Below are 20,694 nucleotides of genomic sequence, written 5' to 3'. Positions count from 1 at the left end.
TTGCATTTTTCTGAACTTGATTAGAAATATCATTACATAAAGGGTGGAAGGGATATCAATGCAATCGTAGTCCCAAGAATTCAGGACAGAATTTCGGACCTTTCATTACCGTAAATGATAGAATTTTTATCTGTTTATTCCTTTAATTCTCTTAGCGAAAAACAATAATGTGAATAACACTAAAAAGTTCTTCCGATCATGTGTTTTTGTTTATGAAACTAGGCGCGATCAATCTCTTGTAGAGTTTAACAGAAATTTGGGTGCCAATATTAATAATTATACCTTGCTCTCAATACATGAGCAACAACTGTGTAATGCAGTTTCTTTTTCTTCATTTTCAATATTAATTTCTTATTAAATGATACAACGGCTTACTCACGCGTATTTATCGGGATTGCCGCCGCGTCAGCTCATGATTAAAGACTCCGGTTGGGTCCGAATCTAGTCTGGCGATCCCGATAAATACGTGTGAGTAAACCGTTGCATCATTTAATAATGAATCGGTCTCACGATAGTTACTATCAAAACTTGTTTTCTCTAATTGTATTAAAAACTTAATTTTAGTAATTTTATATGTTTGCATCGATATCCCTTCTACCCTGCAAGACTTGGGTCACAAATAAGGGTATAAAATTTAATTCAATCATAATTTTTATGGCTATGCCAATAGAGAAATAATATTTATATTTACTCTAAGTATTCATCTTTATTTAACAAATTATACTTTATGTATGAAAATAAAGTAAATTCAATTTTGGACTTTTTATTCAAATAAAAAAAAAACTATCAGTTCTTTCATAACTTTTAGTTATAAAATTATCCAACGCCTTTTCAGAATTCAGTTTTAAGTCATCTTTGCGCGGCGCTATGTGTGCGTGCGATTGAAATCGACTGTTTATTATGGCAGCTTCAATTAGTGTGACAGTGACACACAAATGAAAGCTGTGTTAGTACACAACGTCGCTGTATAGTTACAAGGGTTATCCACAGATGGCGCCGCGTGCAGAGGTAAGTTAAACTCACTATAGTTATCAAGACACAGGCATATATAAAAAAAAAAAACTAAAATAAAAACCAGTTATAGAAAATATATTTAAATCTAACATTGGCGTTAAATTCAAAAACCTCAACTAAAATGTATAGAATATAGAAACTCAATGAAAATCATAATTGTGTGAAAGTCTATGTATTTCATAACGGAGTGTATTATAAAATAAAAATGTAATAAATACACAAATTTACATACTTTATACAGATATCATACAATGTTCATATATTACCATCTTATATACATTTTATGTGAAATATACAAACAAATGTGGTCTGTTTTGGGTGACATAATTTTAATTTTCCGACAGTTGTTCAATGCAATAATCCCACTAATAATATTAAGGGGAAATTCAGCAAGTACTCTGCATGTTTGTTATCTTTCCACGCTTAAGACGCTAAACAAATTTTGATGAAATTTGATACAGACTTTTTACCGCTATAATGGACTTTCATTCAGCCTGAACTGAGAGCAAAAGGTAGTTTTGATTTTGAACACATGTGATTCCTCTTATCGTATGGTTGATGTACAACCTGGTGTCAGAGTGTATCCCGCCCGTAGTCCTCTGACGTGACGCAACACAGCCTTGAAATATTCTCAGGTGTGTCGCGCCTCACGTTAATATCACACACCGTTTTAAGCAAGCGATAATTACTTTATAAAAGGCACATGCATTTGACAAGCCATTGTGCTTAGCGAAGTTCAATAGCGTGTTGCGTCACGTCAGAGGTCTATAACGGGCGGGTTACACTCTGACACCAGGTTGTACATCAACCATACGATAAGAAGTCTGTCGGAAAACTAACTAATTTATAAAAATCTAAATTATGTGAGTATGTGCATAATAGTCTTAAGATAATTTTAAACTAATTTGTAGTAACCGTTTAGTCGCAAATAGGTATTTAGTGGAAAATTTCAGTCTCTTTTTGTGATTAGGCACTTGACAGTTACATAATTATGTTCTTAAGTTAAGTTTATCGATAAAATTGGGTTTAAAATACGCTGAGTTTAATTTATATTTTACATTAACATCTTAACCACAGCTGAAAACACAATATTACAGAGCGACTGTTTATATAATAAAGTATTTACTGAATAATAGGTAAAGGTTGATATTTGTCAGTCGTTATGTCATTACAGTTGTGACGCAGTCTTACTATGTGATACTGTGTTACAGTAACATGTGTTGTGTTGTCAGATAGACAGTCGCTCTGTAACATACGGGGCTCAGCTGTCGGTGAGACTGGAAGCCGACACCAACATAGCAAGGCTTTTAAAAGGTTATTTTTTCGTCCACTCGACTCTTAATTCAATGTATAAATCGCGTAAACATTAAAAAAGATTTTAATAGATTTTTGCATTAAAAATATAGAATTTATTTTGTGAATAAATCATAATTTAAGCAGTAATAGCGGGTCATAGCAAGACACGCTTCTTATACTTAAACTATGGAATTATTTAATTGTCAATAAATAAAAAGCATACTAAGTCCCTGAAAGTAATATTATTGATTGTGGAAAAGAGATGGCACTATACGCTCTGTAATATGCTGTCTCTTTCCCACAACTCTAATATTACTTTGAGACGTGATGGCAGACCTTTAATAACTGCTTTAAAAGCTTTAGATCAAAGAATAAAATATAATATATTCTAATTATAACGTGTCTCATAGATAAATATAATTTGTTTTTAAACCGACTTAAAAAAAAGGCATTTTATATTGACCATATATTTTGCATGATATAAAATTATCACTTCTTTTTTTTTAAGGGATCATAATAAAAATACGAAAACCTCATTTAATAAACTCAAACTTTAGAAAAATAATATTCCTTCTAGCTCTTGAAGTCGGTTTTCAATAAATATAACTTGAAAATTGCTTACTATAATAAAAAAAATCACCTTTTTTTGTAAGTTTTTAAATTTCGTAGCCATTTCAAACCCAATTCCTTATAACGCAAGACTGTCAAGTGTCCAAAGCGCTATTCGCGACTAACTTGGTAACAGTGTTATCTACAATATTATTAGTCAAACTTTTTGGAAATTCCGTATCATCCTGTTTATTTTGACCATCATCTTTGTCTGTATCTTTGAAACTGTCTGTTTGTGTGTGACCATTGTCTGGATGTACATTTTTTGGATTTACCTCAACATCACTTGTGGAGGTTTTTAACTGTTCATTGTATAGAACTCCAACTGCGTCTTTTGAATCTGTTTCTTCTTTGTTTTCCTCTGCTGTTCTTTCTACTTCTGCCTGGCTTTCTTCTTCTTTCTTTTCCTCCTCTGCCTTTAGCTCCGCTTCAGCCTTTAGTCGTTCCTCTTTCAAGTTCTCTTCTCGTTCCTTCTTTTCGGCAAGTTCCTTTCTCCTCTGGGCGTTCCACCAGGGCATGAACCGTTGGAACATGATGCGAGAGCGATGCTGCGGCTTCAGGACCCAGGAGACAGCTACCTCCACGTCATCGATCCTGGAATGTGAGGAAGAATTGTTTAGATATGTTGGAGACAGATTTACGTTTTAGCCTTTTATCAAGTATGTTGGGGTCGGTTTCCAGTTTAACCGGCTGTAGCTGAGCACCAGTGTTTACTCAAGCAGTTGCAAAACTCTGTTTTTTCCATTTCTATGGCTTTCGTACCCGAAGAGTTAAATGGCACACTTTTACAAAGACTTCGCTGTATGAATATAAAAACCATTGAAATAATCATAAATGATGTATTTCTGATGTCACAATAACAAGAAATATACCTTTTGTCATTTTTATAGATAACTAGCTATCCCAGCAAACGTGGTTATGCCATACAAATGACTTCTAGGAAAAAAATGGGGTTTGACAAATATATGTTGTCCGATCAGACCCAGTGAATATGTACCCAAAATTTCATAACCATCGGTCAAGCCGTTTCAGAGCAATTCAATTACGTACATCGTGACACGAGAATTTTATACATTAGATGGTACAAATAACTCCGCTTTCATTGACACAATTCGAACATTTGCGTGCTATTTATCTCCCGCAAGTCCGCCTGCCGTCCACGCGAATACATCGTGTAACATTCAATAGTTATCAATACATACCGTCTCTTGAATCTGTTCCTATCCAGGGTGTATCTCTCCCAGTGGCCGGCCCTGGCTTGGCGGGCCGCGAAGGTCCAGACCCGCATCACGTGGACCTTAGGGGGCTTCTCCGAGAACTGGACCTGTTGGACAAAATAGAGAAACTTTAGATGATTGAAGATTTACTCAAAGCGGAGTAGATACTGACTGCACGGATAGATAAGAGGTATTAGGTCACCACACCAAACTATGCAGGTTAGATCGTCGCGTAGGACAAGCATTAGTGTGATCCACGAATACTTGTTCCGAGTCTGGGTGTCTTTGTGCATGTGACTTGTTCGTAAAAACCCCCACGATACAAGAATTAAACTGATGATTTACAAAGCTATCAAGGTACCGGTACATCATCGCACCTGCGAATCCTGGAAAGAAGCATCAGTCGCTAGGACAAGTAAGCTACCGAAGTTACTGACCGAGAGATAAAATCTTTCCATTACATCGCATAACGACTAATGACGACATCTATTCAATGCTAAATATTGCACAGAAGAATTAGCTAGTCGTATAACGGTTTCCACCGTCTGCCAAGTCAAAGGTTCGAATCTCAGCACGCACCTAATATCTAGGAATTCTTGGTGTATCGCAAAATGATTATCAACAGGTAGGTAGGCTTTACCAAAATGGTAAAGAAAAACATCGTGAGGAAACCAGAAAATTTTGGAGGGTGTGTTGAGGGCGGGTTAAACATCAACCAACAAAAAAAGAACAAAGCTGGTTCAGTAAGATTGTAAAACTCACATGATCTTTAACAGAAACTTTCTCGTCGATATCACTTTCAACCGTACTAAGACTTTCGGAATCCATCGAAAAAAGCACAGTTATTTAATAGATCGAACAATCGCACTCGCTGATGTCCACACGATGAATGTGTATCAAAGACTATTAAAACAAGTCTTATTTTCGTCTTGCGTTCTTGGCACGGCAAAAACTTCATTGTTATGCTTTATATTTGTATAACATTCCTTCTTTTACTAATTAATAACAAGAATAAGATCTTAATAAACAAATTGGTTCAACGAATATGTGTGTAAACATGTTTGTGATGAATTGGACCTAAGAACTGTATGGAGTCATTAGTTAAATATACCTTTAAATGCCCCTCTGCTGGGCACAGGGCAAGAAGAAAAAAATCAGCTGTGATTGACTAATTATTAAAACTAATAGCTTTTAAATTTCAGAAAGTTGTCCATGTAAAATTCGGTATCAAGTAGAATCTGGTACCGATGGAAGGCGACCTCAATACTGCTTGGGAAAAAGTCTACGAAGGAGAACCTATTTATTTTTTGAGGCAGGCAACCCGAAAATCGGAAATAAAGAAGCTGATCTCCCATGAGATTTGTATAATTCCTAAACACCAGTTTTTAAGGATTATAACCTGCGTCAACTACACAATAACCCAGAAATCATTCGTGGTTCACAAAAAATGCTCGTCTTACACGGGGATCGAACCCGCGACAAGTCACGCCGTAACTATGGCGTGGTGACCTCTACCACTCGGCTATCCTTACAGTCAATCTGTCTACTGTGACCAATCCACTAACAGATCAGTCCCATTTTACCAAATGTTTTTTTATTTTTTATTTTTTATCAAATTCACTAGCTTATAGCTAACTACATACGAAAATTTACCGCTTGCTACCCCAGCGAATACTACGAAACCTCGTTAATACGAGCAAACCCGTAGGAGGCACCTGAATGAATTGAAAGCGCATCTCGCCAACACCAATTAAGGCTATAAACCCATGTGTTACACGTTCGCGATTCACTGCGCAGTCTATTTTCATTCACGAATCTGACGCTTGAGTGACGTAATTAACCCAATATAAATTACGATGGACCAACCGTGGGACGATGGCTTCCCACGTGATTGAGTACCATCGGAATGTATAACATTCTTCTAAGGTTAAGATACATGGGTATTTAAACCTTAGAAGATGTGGTATTGAATGGTCGTCATGAATGGGCAAAAGTGTATGTAATAATAATAATTCATTTTAAAATTCTAACTGGTTTTAGGTAAATAATAACATTTTGGTTATTGGCAAAAGGACTAAAAATGTGATTGGTATATTATGGAAGCCAATCATTCAGAAATGTTTCACGTTACCAAGAGGTAAAACGGGGACCATTTTAAGACTCAACTATCCGAACGTTTATCAATCACCAGTCTGTATTCCTAAGAACGGTGATAGAAAGTAATATTCTTAGAGACGATGTTTTTTTTATTGACGCTACAACAACAAAGAATCAAAGTTTGTCGTAAATTTAATGGATAACCTTTTTGCAAATCTGATTTTCCTTTTAGACTATTTGCTTGGAGCCATCAAGGTTACAAGTTGACACGTATTTGACCTTGACACATAAAGAGGTATGGTACGGAACCCTTTATGCGCGTGTCTAATACGAAAATATTTAAGCCAACGTTAATTGAAATTAAGGTGTGTCATGATGACATAATTCTGCGCAAAATATGTTAAATCGTGATATCATGTCACAATTAATATTATCGAAGAATCGAGTTTATATGACAAATATTTTAGTAACTTATCTGAAGTAAAATAAAAATTCATTAGAAATCAACTAACATCACTATACATTCTGAAAGAGGTGTTTAGCTGTCGGTTTTACTGGAAGCCGACACCAAATCGCACGCCAAACCCAAAGCGCCTGCGTATCGCGGGTTCGATTCCCGCGTAGGACAAGCATTTGTGTGATCCACGAAACCTTGTTCTGGGTCGTCGTTGTGCACGTGATTTTTTACACAAGCGGCACAAGGATTTTATTCCTTACTGAGGAAGTCGCCCAAAAATGATCAGAATATTCAGTACATCCGGTACATAAATAAATGGTTACTCTTTAAAACTCGATTTGTCATTGCCAGCATCTCTGAATCAAGGTACTATGGTTTATTTTTAACTGACTCTGTGTCACTGCTTCTCGTCTTCCGGCTTCGTCATTCAGTGTTAAATTAACGCGTTGTTTATATCTTTGTAGGTATACATTCATCGTCATCCTAGAGTATTTGATAATAATGTTTGTTATTAATAAACTTGTATTCAAACTGTGTCACCTGCATTCGCAGCAATGTTTTGTTGAATTTGTATATGCGTCAATGAGTTTCATTTCGACTATCGAGGTCCATTACTGGATATGGCCCTACTAGTCTTTTTACTACAAAACTTGGTTCTCCGCCTTTCGCATCCAGTCCGAGACAGCTACCAGCTATTCATATACATAATACAAAGTTATCACATAACAGTGAAGAAAAAGATCGCGGTGAGAAACCCACCTGTGAATTTGACAAGGGTTTGTTAAGCCATATCAGAGGCCTACCGGTTGCATATTAACAGTACGAAAAATTTACAAACGTGTGTGTTTAAGTAATATCTTAATTACGATATCTATAAATGTAATCAAGGTTTTTTGGTGGCATACATTTCAAGGGTAAGAATTTCATCCATTCTCAAATAGATTTAACTGCAAACAGTGTTTCTTGTGAGAAGACACGGTATCTTATAAAACGGTATGGAAGAAGACATGTTACGCCGACCCCACGTAAAAAATTGGTACAAAGGCAGGGGAATGATGATGAATAATATTTGTCTTTCACATCGCGTAAGCATCTTGAGTTTAATTTCGGGAATGATTCGACTATAAAAATATTCAACAATATTTGGAGGATAATATCGTTCTCGTTATCGTTCGTTTGATCCCGCGGACAATGATGACGAAAGCCATGACTCAAAAGGAACCCAATGTCCGTACGATGACGCGTCGCTACGTCATATTTACTAACATCATGACTAATAGACTTCGAGCTGAAAGTCGTGTAAGCAGAGGGCATTGAAACCTTAATAGAACGTTTGCCAGTCATCGTATCTTAGTAATAAGTTTTAATGTTGTGTAAATTGTACTGTTATTGTTGACAAAAAAATATGTTACAAGGTGAGCTAACGTGGTTTTAATGGTCATTGCTTGTACTATGACCGATTAGTAGAACTGTTGTTTTGTGGGAGCGAGATAGCTTGCTACAGTTGACGTGGCTTCGTTTCCACAAGTCATGCTTTAAGGGTGGAGGCAACCTTGGACACTTGTGTCCTGTGTCAGTTACAAGCTACCCATAGTTATTATTTGTACGTCCGTGTGCATTTGTAAATTGTATCTAATCACCTGTAACAGCGACTGCTGCAACCTGTGATGGGATGCCGGTTCGGCGGCAAAAATCCGGTAGCAGGATCCCAGAATCGAATCCTCTACAATCAAAGTCCCTTATCGATGCGAAATCATTCACTAACTTAAGGCATCTCTTGAATAAGTAACTCTGGCTTTGATATATAAGGTATATATATTTTTTTGTCCTCCCCAACATATTAGGAACATTTTTTTAACCTCAACGACAGCTAATTCATGGACTAAAAGACATCATTAAATAGCGTTTAGTTCATACTTTAATGTCAATTAAAATACCTGAACAAGGGAAACAAGTTTCAACTCCTTGAATAATAACAATATAACATTTTGTAAAGACTTGATAAGATTTTTGGAACTCTTTGAAGACCTAACACGGTTGTTTTTTTTTTGGGCAAAATTACCTTTTTCATCTCATTGTCCGTTCTGGGGGAGAGAGTGAAAGCGAGACAGCGAAAGGCCTCTTTGTCACATTCACAAATTGTAACAGAAACAAGGTCAAAAATGTCCTATTTTCATTTGATTTATCATGAAAACAAAAAATGTTGGTATGGTTCATCAGCTCATCAAAATAAGCATATACCGAGGGAGGATTCAAAACTACTTTTTTCTTTCCTAGACAAGATATTAATTATACTATCGAGACTCAGTATTTCATATTAGACCTATCACTTTCGTTACACTACATTTTTGACTTTCACATTATATTTTTCTTTTCCTCGACTGGTACTGCGCAGATTCAATCAATACAGCTGTAGCTATTTTTGTATTACAATCTTCCACACATTATAAGTACAAATCAAACTTCAACAACGACTTTACCACATTGTAATAAGGTTTATTTTTGTAATTCATTGTGTAGACACCGGGACGTTCAATTTATTATCTTTCGTTCTTGAATTAAAATATTGGGTAGTAACATCGCGACATTGAACTCGGTTTTTTTTTGTATTAAAACAAAACTAGTATTTATCGCGTATTTTTATTAGGATCTAGAGGTATTTTTCTCTTTATCTTTTCCAAATAGATCGCAGACTTATAATCTTTCTTTTTCTCGAGTACTTTAGTGACTTTATTATTTGTTTTATTATTGTTATAAAAGAATGTGTAATAGTAATACCAGATCTCTACTAGGTAGAGCGTCATCCCATATAACAAATATGGAATATAAAGTCGCTGCTGACGACTTCCTTACGATGTTTTCCTTGAAGGTGTGTCAACAAAAATTGTCTAAAGAGTAAGAACTTACATCTTATTAAACTCAAATATTTATCAAGATATTATAAAGAATCAAATATTGCACAGATATGTCTGTTCTGCTTGACTATCACAGCTACAAAGCAACCAATTTGAATAATATTTATCGTGTTTCAGCATAAAACTTAAATAATTATAGACTTCCCTACATACCCTTGAAAGATACCAATAGGGTAGCAAATTCCGTTGGTCAAGGCATAAATAAACTGGAAAATTACTTCCAATAGTTATACCGCAAAAAATCAATTAAAATAATCAGTATACCAATAAATACCCAGCACTTATAAACAAAGGAGCTAAACTACCCAGAGAAACACAATTAAAACGCACATAGCAACCAATTAACATTTAATATAATAGCTCATTTACCGACTCTTATCAGGAACCTTCGGGCATCGTCGTCCAACTCCGACAATCTTCGGACGAATAAGAATTGTGTTCAATATGTATACAATGGCTTGGCTTGAATCCAATCTTAGTGCCAAGACTGATATGGATTGGTTGTAATTGGTAGTTTTAGTGACTGGGGCACCCGAGAATTTTAATTATTATTGTATGTATAAAGCTTTCAACCGCGCAATAATTGTGTGTTGAAGAACCAGTAGAATGACTTCATCTATTTTCTTATCGTATGATTGATGTACAACCACAGTGTAAACCACCCGTAGACCTCTGACGTGGCGCAACACACCCTTGAAGCATTCTCAGTTGCGCCGGTTTCCTCGCATTGTTTTCTATCACGGTTATATACGCAAGTGATAAATTCTTTGTGACACGCACATGAATTAAAAAAAAGTCATTGTTGTAAAGGTTTGAACCGTCTATCATAGTTTCGTTTTAGCATTGGTTTTGCCGCCTGAACAACGGTTGACCGCAACCGCAGATGTTTTGGTAATTAGGTTGCCACCAGCAACTTGAATACAATAGCGTCAAACAAGACTTGTTTAAACAATAAACAAAAGCAGACGTAAAACAAAGAAACTGGCGCATATCTGTCCTGAGCCAATTCATTCTTCAAAGGTGAACAATTTAGTAGGTAAGATCCATCAGACAATCCTACATTATCTTAACACCTATACAACCTATATAACAACTGTTGAACTGCCAAATCATTGGTCGTAGGTTTGATTATCGGCACATACAAACGTCTTTTCGAATTCGTGTTTGTGTTACCCAGTAATAATCACTTGTTGATAATGGTGAAGGAAACATCGTGAGGAAACTGGTACCTGCGATTTTTTTCAAGGATTGTAAAGTCACATCGAAAGCAGTTTAATCTCTGATACCCATATAAAAAAGACATACAACGCTTTCACATTAGCACTGACCTAGGATCCGACTTATGACCTATTGTGATTATTAGTCTAGATTTCAAGACAGAAGCGAATCATTAAAAAAACAAATTCATTAAAAACAAGGCTTTTGTTGAGTTCTGTAAATTGTGTATAAAACAGTCATTTTTTATCATCCTTTTCTTTATGTTCCCTAGCCCAACAGTGGGACCCTTCCAGGCTAGTATTATCCTAAAACTGACTGAGTTAATCTATCTATGTCTATCTTGCCCTGTCATATTGTTTTTGTATTATACACATATCAATATTAATAATTATTTCCTCTATTACATAATATATTGCACATTTAAATCATAAAGGAACGAATGGCATTTGACCACGTATCGTTTTATCATGACTTATTCTGTTTGTTGCACAATTTCAAGGGAACTGCTTGCCCAATAGTGAAGTGTCTTTGCATAAGAACAATTTTATACATTTGTATCAGTTATTTTGTAATTTTGATATCATTTTAATGTTTCACAAATAGGGGTTTTATTGTATGGTTGATGTATAACCTGGTGTCAGAGTTTTTGCGCCCGTAGGCCTCTCTGGCGTAGTTCAACACACCCTTGAAACATTTTAAGAAATTCCGGTTTTCTCACGATGTTTTCCGTCATGATTTTAGTCATATTTACTTTGTAATAAGCACATGAATTTGAAGACATTGGTGCGTACTGCCAAAAATTCGCACGATCGTTACGCTGGAAGTAATATTGTATTACAATCTTTGCAATGTCAGACGAGAGAAACTACGGACCACAGCTGCTAGTTTATCAAATTTATATTGTGAATGCAAAAGTATTCGAGTGTGTTTATATGCGTGTATGTTTGTTACCTCTTCAAGCCTTAATGGCTGGACTGATTTCGATGGCATGGAGGTAGCACAGTTATAACTGAAACAAAGGAAGGCGAAGCCAAGAGCAACAGCTAGCATCTTTTAGAAACGACTAGTATATGGGCTAGTTCTTATAAATAGCACAAGTGAAAGGATACCGGTTTCATAGAGAGTTAACTTTCAGTTCGATGCCCGGTAAAGTCAAATGGCATTTAACTTGAGACGTTTAAGTTTTTGTAGTTTAAGATTTATACTTTTAAACTGCCGAGAATAATAAAGTATGTCACTTAGGTAGTAACCTTGGTACTATCCTTATTGACAGGAAAATATAACAATTTTACTAGTTGTTGTAATATTGCTAACCCCGTTTTGCTTAACCTCGATGTTTATTTTCATTATTTATGTTATAGCAACAAGAGGAACACAAGAACTATGGATATTTAATCTGTCTTGCTATCACAGTTCACGAGACTACACCCTGGTATCAGACGGTTGGAGATCTCAGGATAATCCCGACAAAAATCTTCATAACGGAGCATGAAAAGACAATTATAAGGTTAAAGATATCCTCCCATTTCTAACAACCGGAGCCATTTCAGTATACCATAGCTCATAAAACTATCTTCGTAAACGCGCACAATAGATTCATAATGTACCTTCATAAAGGCTACACTAACGTCATTCGGAGGGACTGTTTAGATCCCATTGTTCTTTGTTCTATTATTTTCCAATATGGCAATACCGATACTCAATGAAAAGCAACAAACAAGAATGGATTTATAATAATCAATACTTATCTTATCGTTTATGATGGCGATTCGAGTCTAAAACTCAAAATGCTGTTTAAATCCATATTTCCGCAATTACCATATTACGTGCAAAATGTTTTTATTCTCTATTTAAGTCCTACAATCGCCGTCCGACTTAAATGAAACTTTTTATATGGTTCCTTACCAAGAACGATGTCTGTCTTTCCGACACCAGGCTGTATCTTATGAATATATATCGTGATAGCAAGACAGTTTAGCTCACTCTGAATGTGTGGTGTTGAATCGACACTAGTTCTAACATTCTGGTGTTTAGCTGTTAGTGGGACTGGGAGTCAACACCAACATACAAAAGAAAAAAAAACCTGTAAAACTGGTACTTTTTTTTTTAATTATGAAAAAAGACGCGAAACAGAGCGAGGAAACAATTCTTTAACCCCGAACATAAATTAATTAAATAAAATTCACATGAAAACTTTCATAAAACTTTCATAAATAAAATTACAATTGTATCATGTTTGCTTTTGTTTAAATTTCTCATTGCTAGACAAAGGACTTTAGATCTGAGATGGTCTTTGTCTTCAGTCAATTATATGACTCATCAACTCTTGACTACATTGCATTGATTTGGATTAATATACTGGATCTTAATGAAACAGATTAAATACTGCATTGGAATAACTAATTAACAAGATCAAATAAAATAAAAAATGAATTTTCACGACCCCTTAACCCCCACCTGTGTAACGTGACCAAAAACACTCGTACATAATTTACCTTCAATACAAAACAACTGAATTGAAATCGTTTAATCCGTTCGGGGGCTATGATGCCATAGACGGCCAGGCATGTCAAACTTTTGCGTCAGGCGTGAAAAATGGTATAGAATCTTGGTATGCCTTTACTAAAACCCGTTAGTTTAAGTACTGGAAAAGAAAAAATAAAATCTTTAGTTAAGTATCGTATTCTTTTTCGATATTCAAGTGACGTGATTTTGTCTAGAATATGCTATATAAACCGCAGAATATTCAGTCAAGGAGGACACTCCATGTTGTCTTTTTTAATAGTTTGTCTCGCCAGAAACCATCAGTTTGCTCTGATAGCAGGTTGTAAATCATCGCAATATTCATAACGTAAAATTTGTGTCATTGTATTAAATACAAACCGTATTAAGATTGTTTATCAAAATAAACATCGGACAATAAAATAAACGTATTACGGTGTAACAAAATAGGGACAAACGTTAAGCAATTTTCAACCTCAACGCGTCAATATAAAATAATAGCTGTCTGTAAGTACTGAACTCAGACTATACTGTAGCTTTTGAGGAAGTGAGACGGAGTTATATACATTCGTTGCGCCCTTTCGCTTGCACTATAGCAAGTTCTACTATTAAAGGTCGTTTGTAAATACCTTAGTATTGCAATCACACACGGCCTTGTATATGTTGTACGGAAATTCTTGTTTATTATTCTGTGTTGGTATACGTAAGTGCTAAGGCGGTTGAATCAGCTGTGTGCTTGAGACTCTATAGTCATCAATTTCTTGAGAATTCCCACGATTGTTTTGATGTAATATTTTGATAATTAGAGATAGCCGTTGAGTCATATATTAAAATTTGTATACGTATAACAAATAATGCTAGCTATGTTGTTGTTTTGAAATCAAAATAGATAACAAACATTTCATATAACCGTGATAGTTACATAGTTAAAATTTTCAGTCATTTTTTTTGTCTATTTAACAATCAATACTAAAAAAACTGAGTAAAATAAATATCAAAAAGGTTCTCAAACAACAAACATGATATTCTTTTAGTTTTTATAGATATTTTATTAATATTTGTCCAGAACCCTTTGTGATCATATCCAATTAGCACTTGACCGATTTTTTTAGACTGCTTTAGGCCCCAATATGTCGATTTTCAAATCAGGTCAAAAATTAAGTACCTATCGTGAGCCCCGCACATTATTATAGAGGTGATATCGAGGCTAGTAACCTGTTGTTAACAACATTCATATTCGTCCACGTGCCTGTGGCGTGATCTGACCAATCAATTAAAGTTGAATAGAGGTTGAATTGATTATTATAACGTGCTGCAACATGCTACGACTTTGTTTAACCTGTGGTTGACGACTGCTGTTACAAAAAGAACTTGTATTTTTGCCTACTTCTACAAGCTAATGACTTCCACCCTCGTCGAGGGCAAGGAACATTAATCCCTCCTCGGTTTTATATAATACATCGGACTATGAAAGATGCGAAATTCCATAGCTGGGCTCTTTGCCTCTATAATACGATTTTCAGGGAAACAATACATAAATACACAGTGATCAATGCGACTCCCTTGAGATTATAAAACTTAGGCCAGTGATACCAGATAAAAATATAAACATTGAACCTCTACTGAGTTTCAAGAAAATACCAAGCGACAAGGCTTGAGTATTTCAAAAATTATAATTAGATGACTGTCGCTGTGTTTCGTGGTACAGGACAAAGGTCGGCACTGTCAACATTTTGATTAGTCATTTGGTATAATACATCCGATTAATCACATTTATATTATAACAACAAAACATAAGTTATGAGCTCATTTAGGGTCTTCAATCACTTTTACATCATAAATGGTTAGTTGGAGTCAGTTTTAAACCTCTGTCTGAGGTAGATGATACTGTGACATGCCTGTAAACTGTAGTTTCATAATGTAAATACGAATGTTAGAGTGGGAAAAATGAACTTGAGAAAGCGAGACAGGAAGACGGCGTATAACGGTATCTCTCTTCAACACCTACAGTTCCACGTCAAAAAGAGAGAGAGAGCTAGCAGCCCATTGCTGCATCAATTGAAGTGTAGACCTATTTTGTTCATGTATCGTTTATCTGACAACGTTTCGCCATAATCTATGTACAAATGACATTACCTACAAACCACATTATGACGTAAACGTTGATAAATACCCTTGTAAACAGTTCTTGGACTTGTGTAATGGCGTTACTGCGACTCGGCACGTACTACTTTGAACTTAAAAATGTTGTCTTTGTGCATGTGAATTGAAAGTTTATAAAACACCCCGCGACATAAGGATTAGATTCCTCAAGGCGGGAGTCGTTTAAAAACAAGTCCCTTCGACAAATATTGAGATTTGTGGAAGGTGGGTGACTTGCGACACAAGGATTTCCTTAGTGCGGGTCGCTTTAAGAAAAAAGTAAGGTCTGTTTCCAGTCTTATTGAATTAGATTATATCTTCAGAATACACAAGAATCGCTTCGAAAAAGCGAAAAATACCTGCTTGTTATAAGACTTGACGACACAATGAACAAATTCAAACCTTTAGTCAGTAACCTTGGTGGCTCACTTGGTATAGCGACTGGCGCGGATGGCCAGTAGTCACAGGTTCAATTACCCGTGCGACTGCCTATCTGAACTGCCTACTCTTGGTATCACTGCATCTCATAGAAAGTTTTCCAGCACTGAATATTACTTTACCTATCCTTATTTTAGGAGGGATGACCGTTGGACAGCCAAGTCAAGAGTTATAACTTCAAATCCCTGCAAGCATCAATGTCTTTTCTAATTCACTCCTGAGAATGTTTCAAGTGTGTGTTGCGACACGTCAGAGGACTACGGGCGGGTTACACTCTGACACCAGGTTGTACATCAACCATACGATAAAATAATACCTATTTCAGTACAAGCAGGTTTTATTCATATTGAGTACTTAGGTAATTTTAATGAACATCGTTATCGATATTACGATAAAATGCCTCAACAATTCCGTTATTAATTCCTTATCTTATGCAAATTGCGTTATCAGTGTGGCATTAGTAGTCACTGCAGTATAGAAAGACTTACGATATACTTTGTTCAGACTTTTTCGTGAATGTAACAAATATTTGTCGATCTTTGTAACACGGACAAAGTACAGTCAACAGCAAGAGTAGATGAGGCGAATTCGCTAGTATTGATTTCGGATTTTGATCATCTACTTTTGGGTATAATAATACCAGTGTATACATGTGGCACAGCTGGCCATAAAGACCTTATGCATAGAGAGAAGGTTTGAACATTGCATTACAACGCTAGGTCACTGAGGGTAATATCCAGTAATTGAAATCAAAGTTTCCTCACGATGTTTTCTTTCAATTAGACAGTTGTGTCTTAGAATAATTAAGATAATATAGTCACATTAGTTTTGCCAGCGTTGAGATTGAACCTGCACCTGGTTCACAACAAAAAACAGGAAGGCCACCATCACACCAGAATATTATAATTTACGAGGAAAGCGGTTAAAGATAACGTTGGGAATCTAAAGAATCTTTATTTCAGGAAAACCTATATAAGTATTATAGTAAGTATTCTAACAAAGATAAAAAAATAAAACAATATATTTGCAAATTTCATCATCTTTAAAGAACTGATATAAGGCTTGTGAATTGATTAGTTAAACGTCACGTCACTACCGCGATATCTAGTTATCTACAACACTAATGCGAGGTAAAGACAAATATGGCGCCTGTTTTAATTACCTTATGTTATTGTAAACAAGTTTATGTCGTAAATAGTTTAGCAATACAGTAAATGAGCTGATAGCCGAGTGGTAAGGTCACTTTAATGACCATACCGCGCGACTTGCGGTTCGATTCCGGTTGCAATGAATAAAAATACCTTTGTCTTCAACTTTGAAAGTTAGTTAATACTCATTATAATTATTTATGTTTTTTTTGCGATATGTTTACAATTGGTCACTCATAAACGTATCAAACACGATAAGTACGAATTTAACTTGTATAGTTAACTACAAGACATTTTTCAAACAAACAATAATAACACCTACCTACATAAACAAAATCTTTGCATCGAAAACAGGATTACAATTACTATAACAAACTTACCCTCTTTGGTGGCAGATCTTTTCTCAAGCGCTTCTTCCGTTCATCTAGAAGCAGTCCAGTCTTCTCCGCAACCTCCTCGGTCTCCACAGCAATGATATCACACACATCCGTCACTTTAGCACAGTCCACTTCATCTTCACTACGGTCAACGTACAAGCTGTCATCTGCTAAGTTACAGATGCTCTTAGACAAGCAAGATGGCAGGTTGAAGACCGTATTCTCACATCCCGAATCGCTGACATCAGAGTCACTGTAGTCTTCCTCATCGCTTGTATCTCCGAAAACATCGTTGGAAGTGTAACAGCTGTCCGGTGAGTCCTCGAAGACGATAAATGAGTCTTCGGACTCACAGTCTGAGGAGCGTCTCCGTTTAGGAATGTCGTTGAACACAATTTGGAAGGAATCGTTGTCACTGTCTGTGACCGAAGAGTGGAAACGGCCAGACACTTCATCAAAGTACTCTTTAACAGTGTTTGTTGCGGTACTAAGAGGTTTAGTAATGTATTTCTCCAAGTTACAGACTGACGGAGAGTTTTCTACGCTTGACAGGTCTTCAGTATGGATGTCATTAGCAAACAGCAGATCATCTTGGATGTTCTTCTTCATTCTTGACTTTAAACGCTTACCGCAAGTGCGGTTGGGGTTCTTAAAGCGTTTGTCCTTTACTTTATTTTTCGGTTTTTCTGGTTCTTTAATTTCTGCTACGCTAACTGGAGGTGGTTCAATGGGGGTAGTTTTCTTTCTCCTCTCTAAAAGTGCTTTCAACTTACTAATTTTGTCTTCACATGAAGCAACTAATTCTTGTTTTGTGTCTGTATTTACATTGCTATCACTAGTTTCAGTTTCAGGTACATTTTTGACAATTTCAGTGGTCTCGCAGACCGGAGTAGGTTCAGCTACTGCCTCTGACATTCTGGCAGTCTCAACTTTGACTTTGGGAGCTTCAACTTCATGGAAAACATGGTCATGGTAACATACGGGGCTGGAGTATTGAAGATAGGAATCATTGGCAATGTTTTCAAAGTCTTCCGGAGAGAAGGCATCTTCAAAACAATCTTCTACAGAACCGGCTTCAACAAAAACCTTTTTGGGTCGCCTCCTTCTAAAGTTGCATGGTACAGGTTGACTGTGGGTGCCTAGTAGAAGGCGTACTTGCTCGATTTTACTCTGGCAGTGAGCAACTGCCTTTCGGCAGTCGGTCATGTCTGATACTAAAAGCTCGCCGCCCATATCATTTGAGCAATTTTCATCCTGTAAAATTTTATTTTCATCTGAAGCTTTGGCGCCATGCCATAGCGGCGGTACCGCCATCTGCCCGCCATTTTCCTCACCAAAATCAGACTGTTTACGTTTACTAAACATTGCGTTTGTAATTACGTTCATTACGCCAGAAAAAAAGTTTGTGATGCCCGATAGTCGGGAGTAGTCTGGTTGGTTTAGCATGTTTGCGTTGGTTTCCACGCCAATGGGGGTTTCTTTAGATTTAGGCGCCATTTTATCCTCGGTAATGATTGTGTCCGCTAAGTTTTTCTTTAACGGATCCGGAATCAAATGAAGGTTATTCAGAAATAACTCGTCGCCAAACGTAGCTTGGAAGTCTCTTTTGGTTTCTGTACTGTAGTTTACAATCGAAAAGTTGTGTGGGGGTTTAAAAACAGTGCGCCTGTCGCGCCAATTAGTAGATAAATTCATTTTTTTATATTCTTTATACACTTTTATTTTCTATACACTTTAACTAAAATCACAGATTCGGCATTTTAACTCACGCGCACATTGTTGAAACTCTTAGGTCCTTAACAAAATCTGGAGAAGGCTTGTGGAAGTGTCCGCTGCGATCTGTTAAGTTCACAAAAGTCTTCAAGGGAAAAGCACTAGGGGAAATCCACACACGGTCACCGAAGAAAAACCCGTCGCTTATACACACAGATGAAGATTTATCTCCGCAAATCAACACGTCTGCGATCGAAAATGTTGTCTTACAATTGCTTTTGTTGGAATAATATTCGTTTTTAGGCTCCATTATGACGACAATAACTCGAAAATGTAATACACGTCTTTATAGTTCAGCCATTTTGTGAAAAAGATAATGTGACAGATGGAAATATTGCTTTTGTTGTCTTTGTCCCTAGTGCTGTGAACATGACTGTTTGAATCGAGTATAATTTCATTTCTGAATTATAAGTATTGCGATCGATTATTGTCGCTGAGACAAATTCTTAGAAGAAAATCGGTAACATTTTTCACAAATTTAAAATTACGTAAAACAAACAAAAGTCATATATTTGAACGTTTAAACCACATTCGTTAAAATAGCTATCTGGCAAGTACTATCTTCGACATTCTGTGCTTCAGGTACAAAATGGTCAGTGGTACAAAATCAACATAAAAATATTTATTTAAAAAATTACTATATATTCATCCCAGCATTTATTTATTTCGTTTCCAGACGTTATTGATAGAGTTAGAAATTGTTACAATATCAAATATCAACTTCAAACATTATAATGGGTGCTTATAAGAAAACAGCTAACTCACCCGTATTTCATTTACAAGTGAAACTCTCTATGTAGTACCATTTTTGTAGCACTATTCCCTAAAATTAATAAAAAGAAATCGATTCTTGATTAACCAAACGAATCATATCGATTAAACCAGAGACAATATAAATGTCCTTGAAGGTTTTTTGATTTCTGATGCAACAGTTTGTTTTCGATGACGCATGCTTTGTTCTCAGACATTCTAAATATAGTTGCAATTGGTTCACATTATTAATAACAAAACATTTCATTGGCTATTAGATGTTGTCACCTTGTTATTGGCCTAAATAGAATCTTCTAGTGCGGTGCTTTCCAGAATTTTATAGAAGTGTTGCCATTGAGGTCACTAGGTTTTATAAATATTACCTATCCATCTTTCTTATTAATGTAAATTAAAACGATGTTTTCACAACGACTATGTTATTATTCCTTTTTCAGAGTTAATACGAATGGTCTAGTCACAACAAATGTATGTAGAAAATATTCGTAACTATAGTGACATGTTTGTGATGTGAGCAATAGGTTTATTTTTATGAATTAGGCCTTAATTATAGGCTTAGAACCAAGTTCAATTCTATCCAGTTGTTTTTATTATTCAATTTAGACACTCATTTTTGCGACTCAAGCAATTTTGATGTCTTTGGTATAGAAATACCGAAACATTTTACTAGTTTCTCTGAAAACATGTAGATGTCGCTACGAATGCGAATTGTAAACATGTTTT

At 35.9% G+C, this 20,694-nt stretch overlaps 1 protein-coding gene across 1 annotated transcript; it reads right to left on the bottom strand.

Moving 5' to 3' along the window:
- Positions 1 to 1,071: 1,071 nt before the first annotated feature.
- On the bottom strand, positions 1,072 to 19,526 carry LOC113502604. Its single transcript, XM_026884247.1, has 3 exons — positions 17,434 to 19,526; positions 4,122 to 4,243; positions 1,072 to 3,513 (listed from the first exon to the last, which is right to left on the bottom strand). Exons 1-3 carry the CDS (start codon positions 19,123 to 19,125, stop codon positions 3,015 to 3,017), a joined length of 2,313 nt encoding a protein of 770 aa, XP_026740048.1. The 5' UTR covers positions 19,126 to 19,526; the 3' UTR covers positions 1,072 to 3,014.
- Between the last annotated feature and the right edge of the window lie 1,168 nt (positions 19,527 to 20,694).

This window comes from Trichoplusia ni, chromosome 17 (assembly GCF_003590095.1).
Source record: "Trichoplusia ni isolate ovarian cell line Hi5 chromosome 17, tn1, whole genome shotgun sequence".
In the NCBI taxonomy this organism is placed as follows: domain Eukaryota; kingdom Metazoa; phylum Arthropoda; class Insecta; order Lepidoptera; family Noctuidae; genus Trichoplusia; species Trichoplusia ni.
The sequence above is the reverse complement of the archived record's forward strand: the minus strand, read 5'-3'. Positions and strand labels throughout refer to the sequence as shown.

Excerpts from the sequence above, each read along its gene's own strand:
- LOC113502604 (XM_026884247.1), bottom strand. The coding sequence starts at position 19,125 with ATGAATTTATCTACTAATTGGCGCGACAGGCGCACTGTTTTTAAACCC. Across the intron at positions 4,244-17,433 it reads AAGATCTGCCACCAAAGAGG|GTCCAGTTCTCGGAGAAGCC; the intron begins GTAAGTTTGTTA and ends TTTGTCCAACAG. Across the intron at positions 3,514-4,121 it reads AGGAACAGATTCAAGAGACG|GATCGATGACGTGGAGGTAG; the intron begins GTATGTATTGAT and ends CTCACATTCCAG.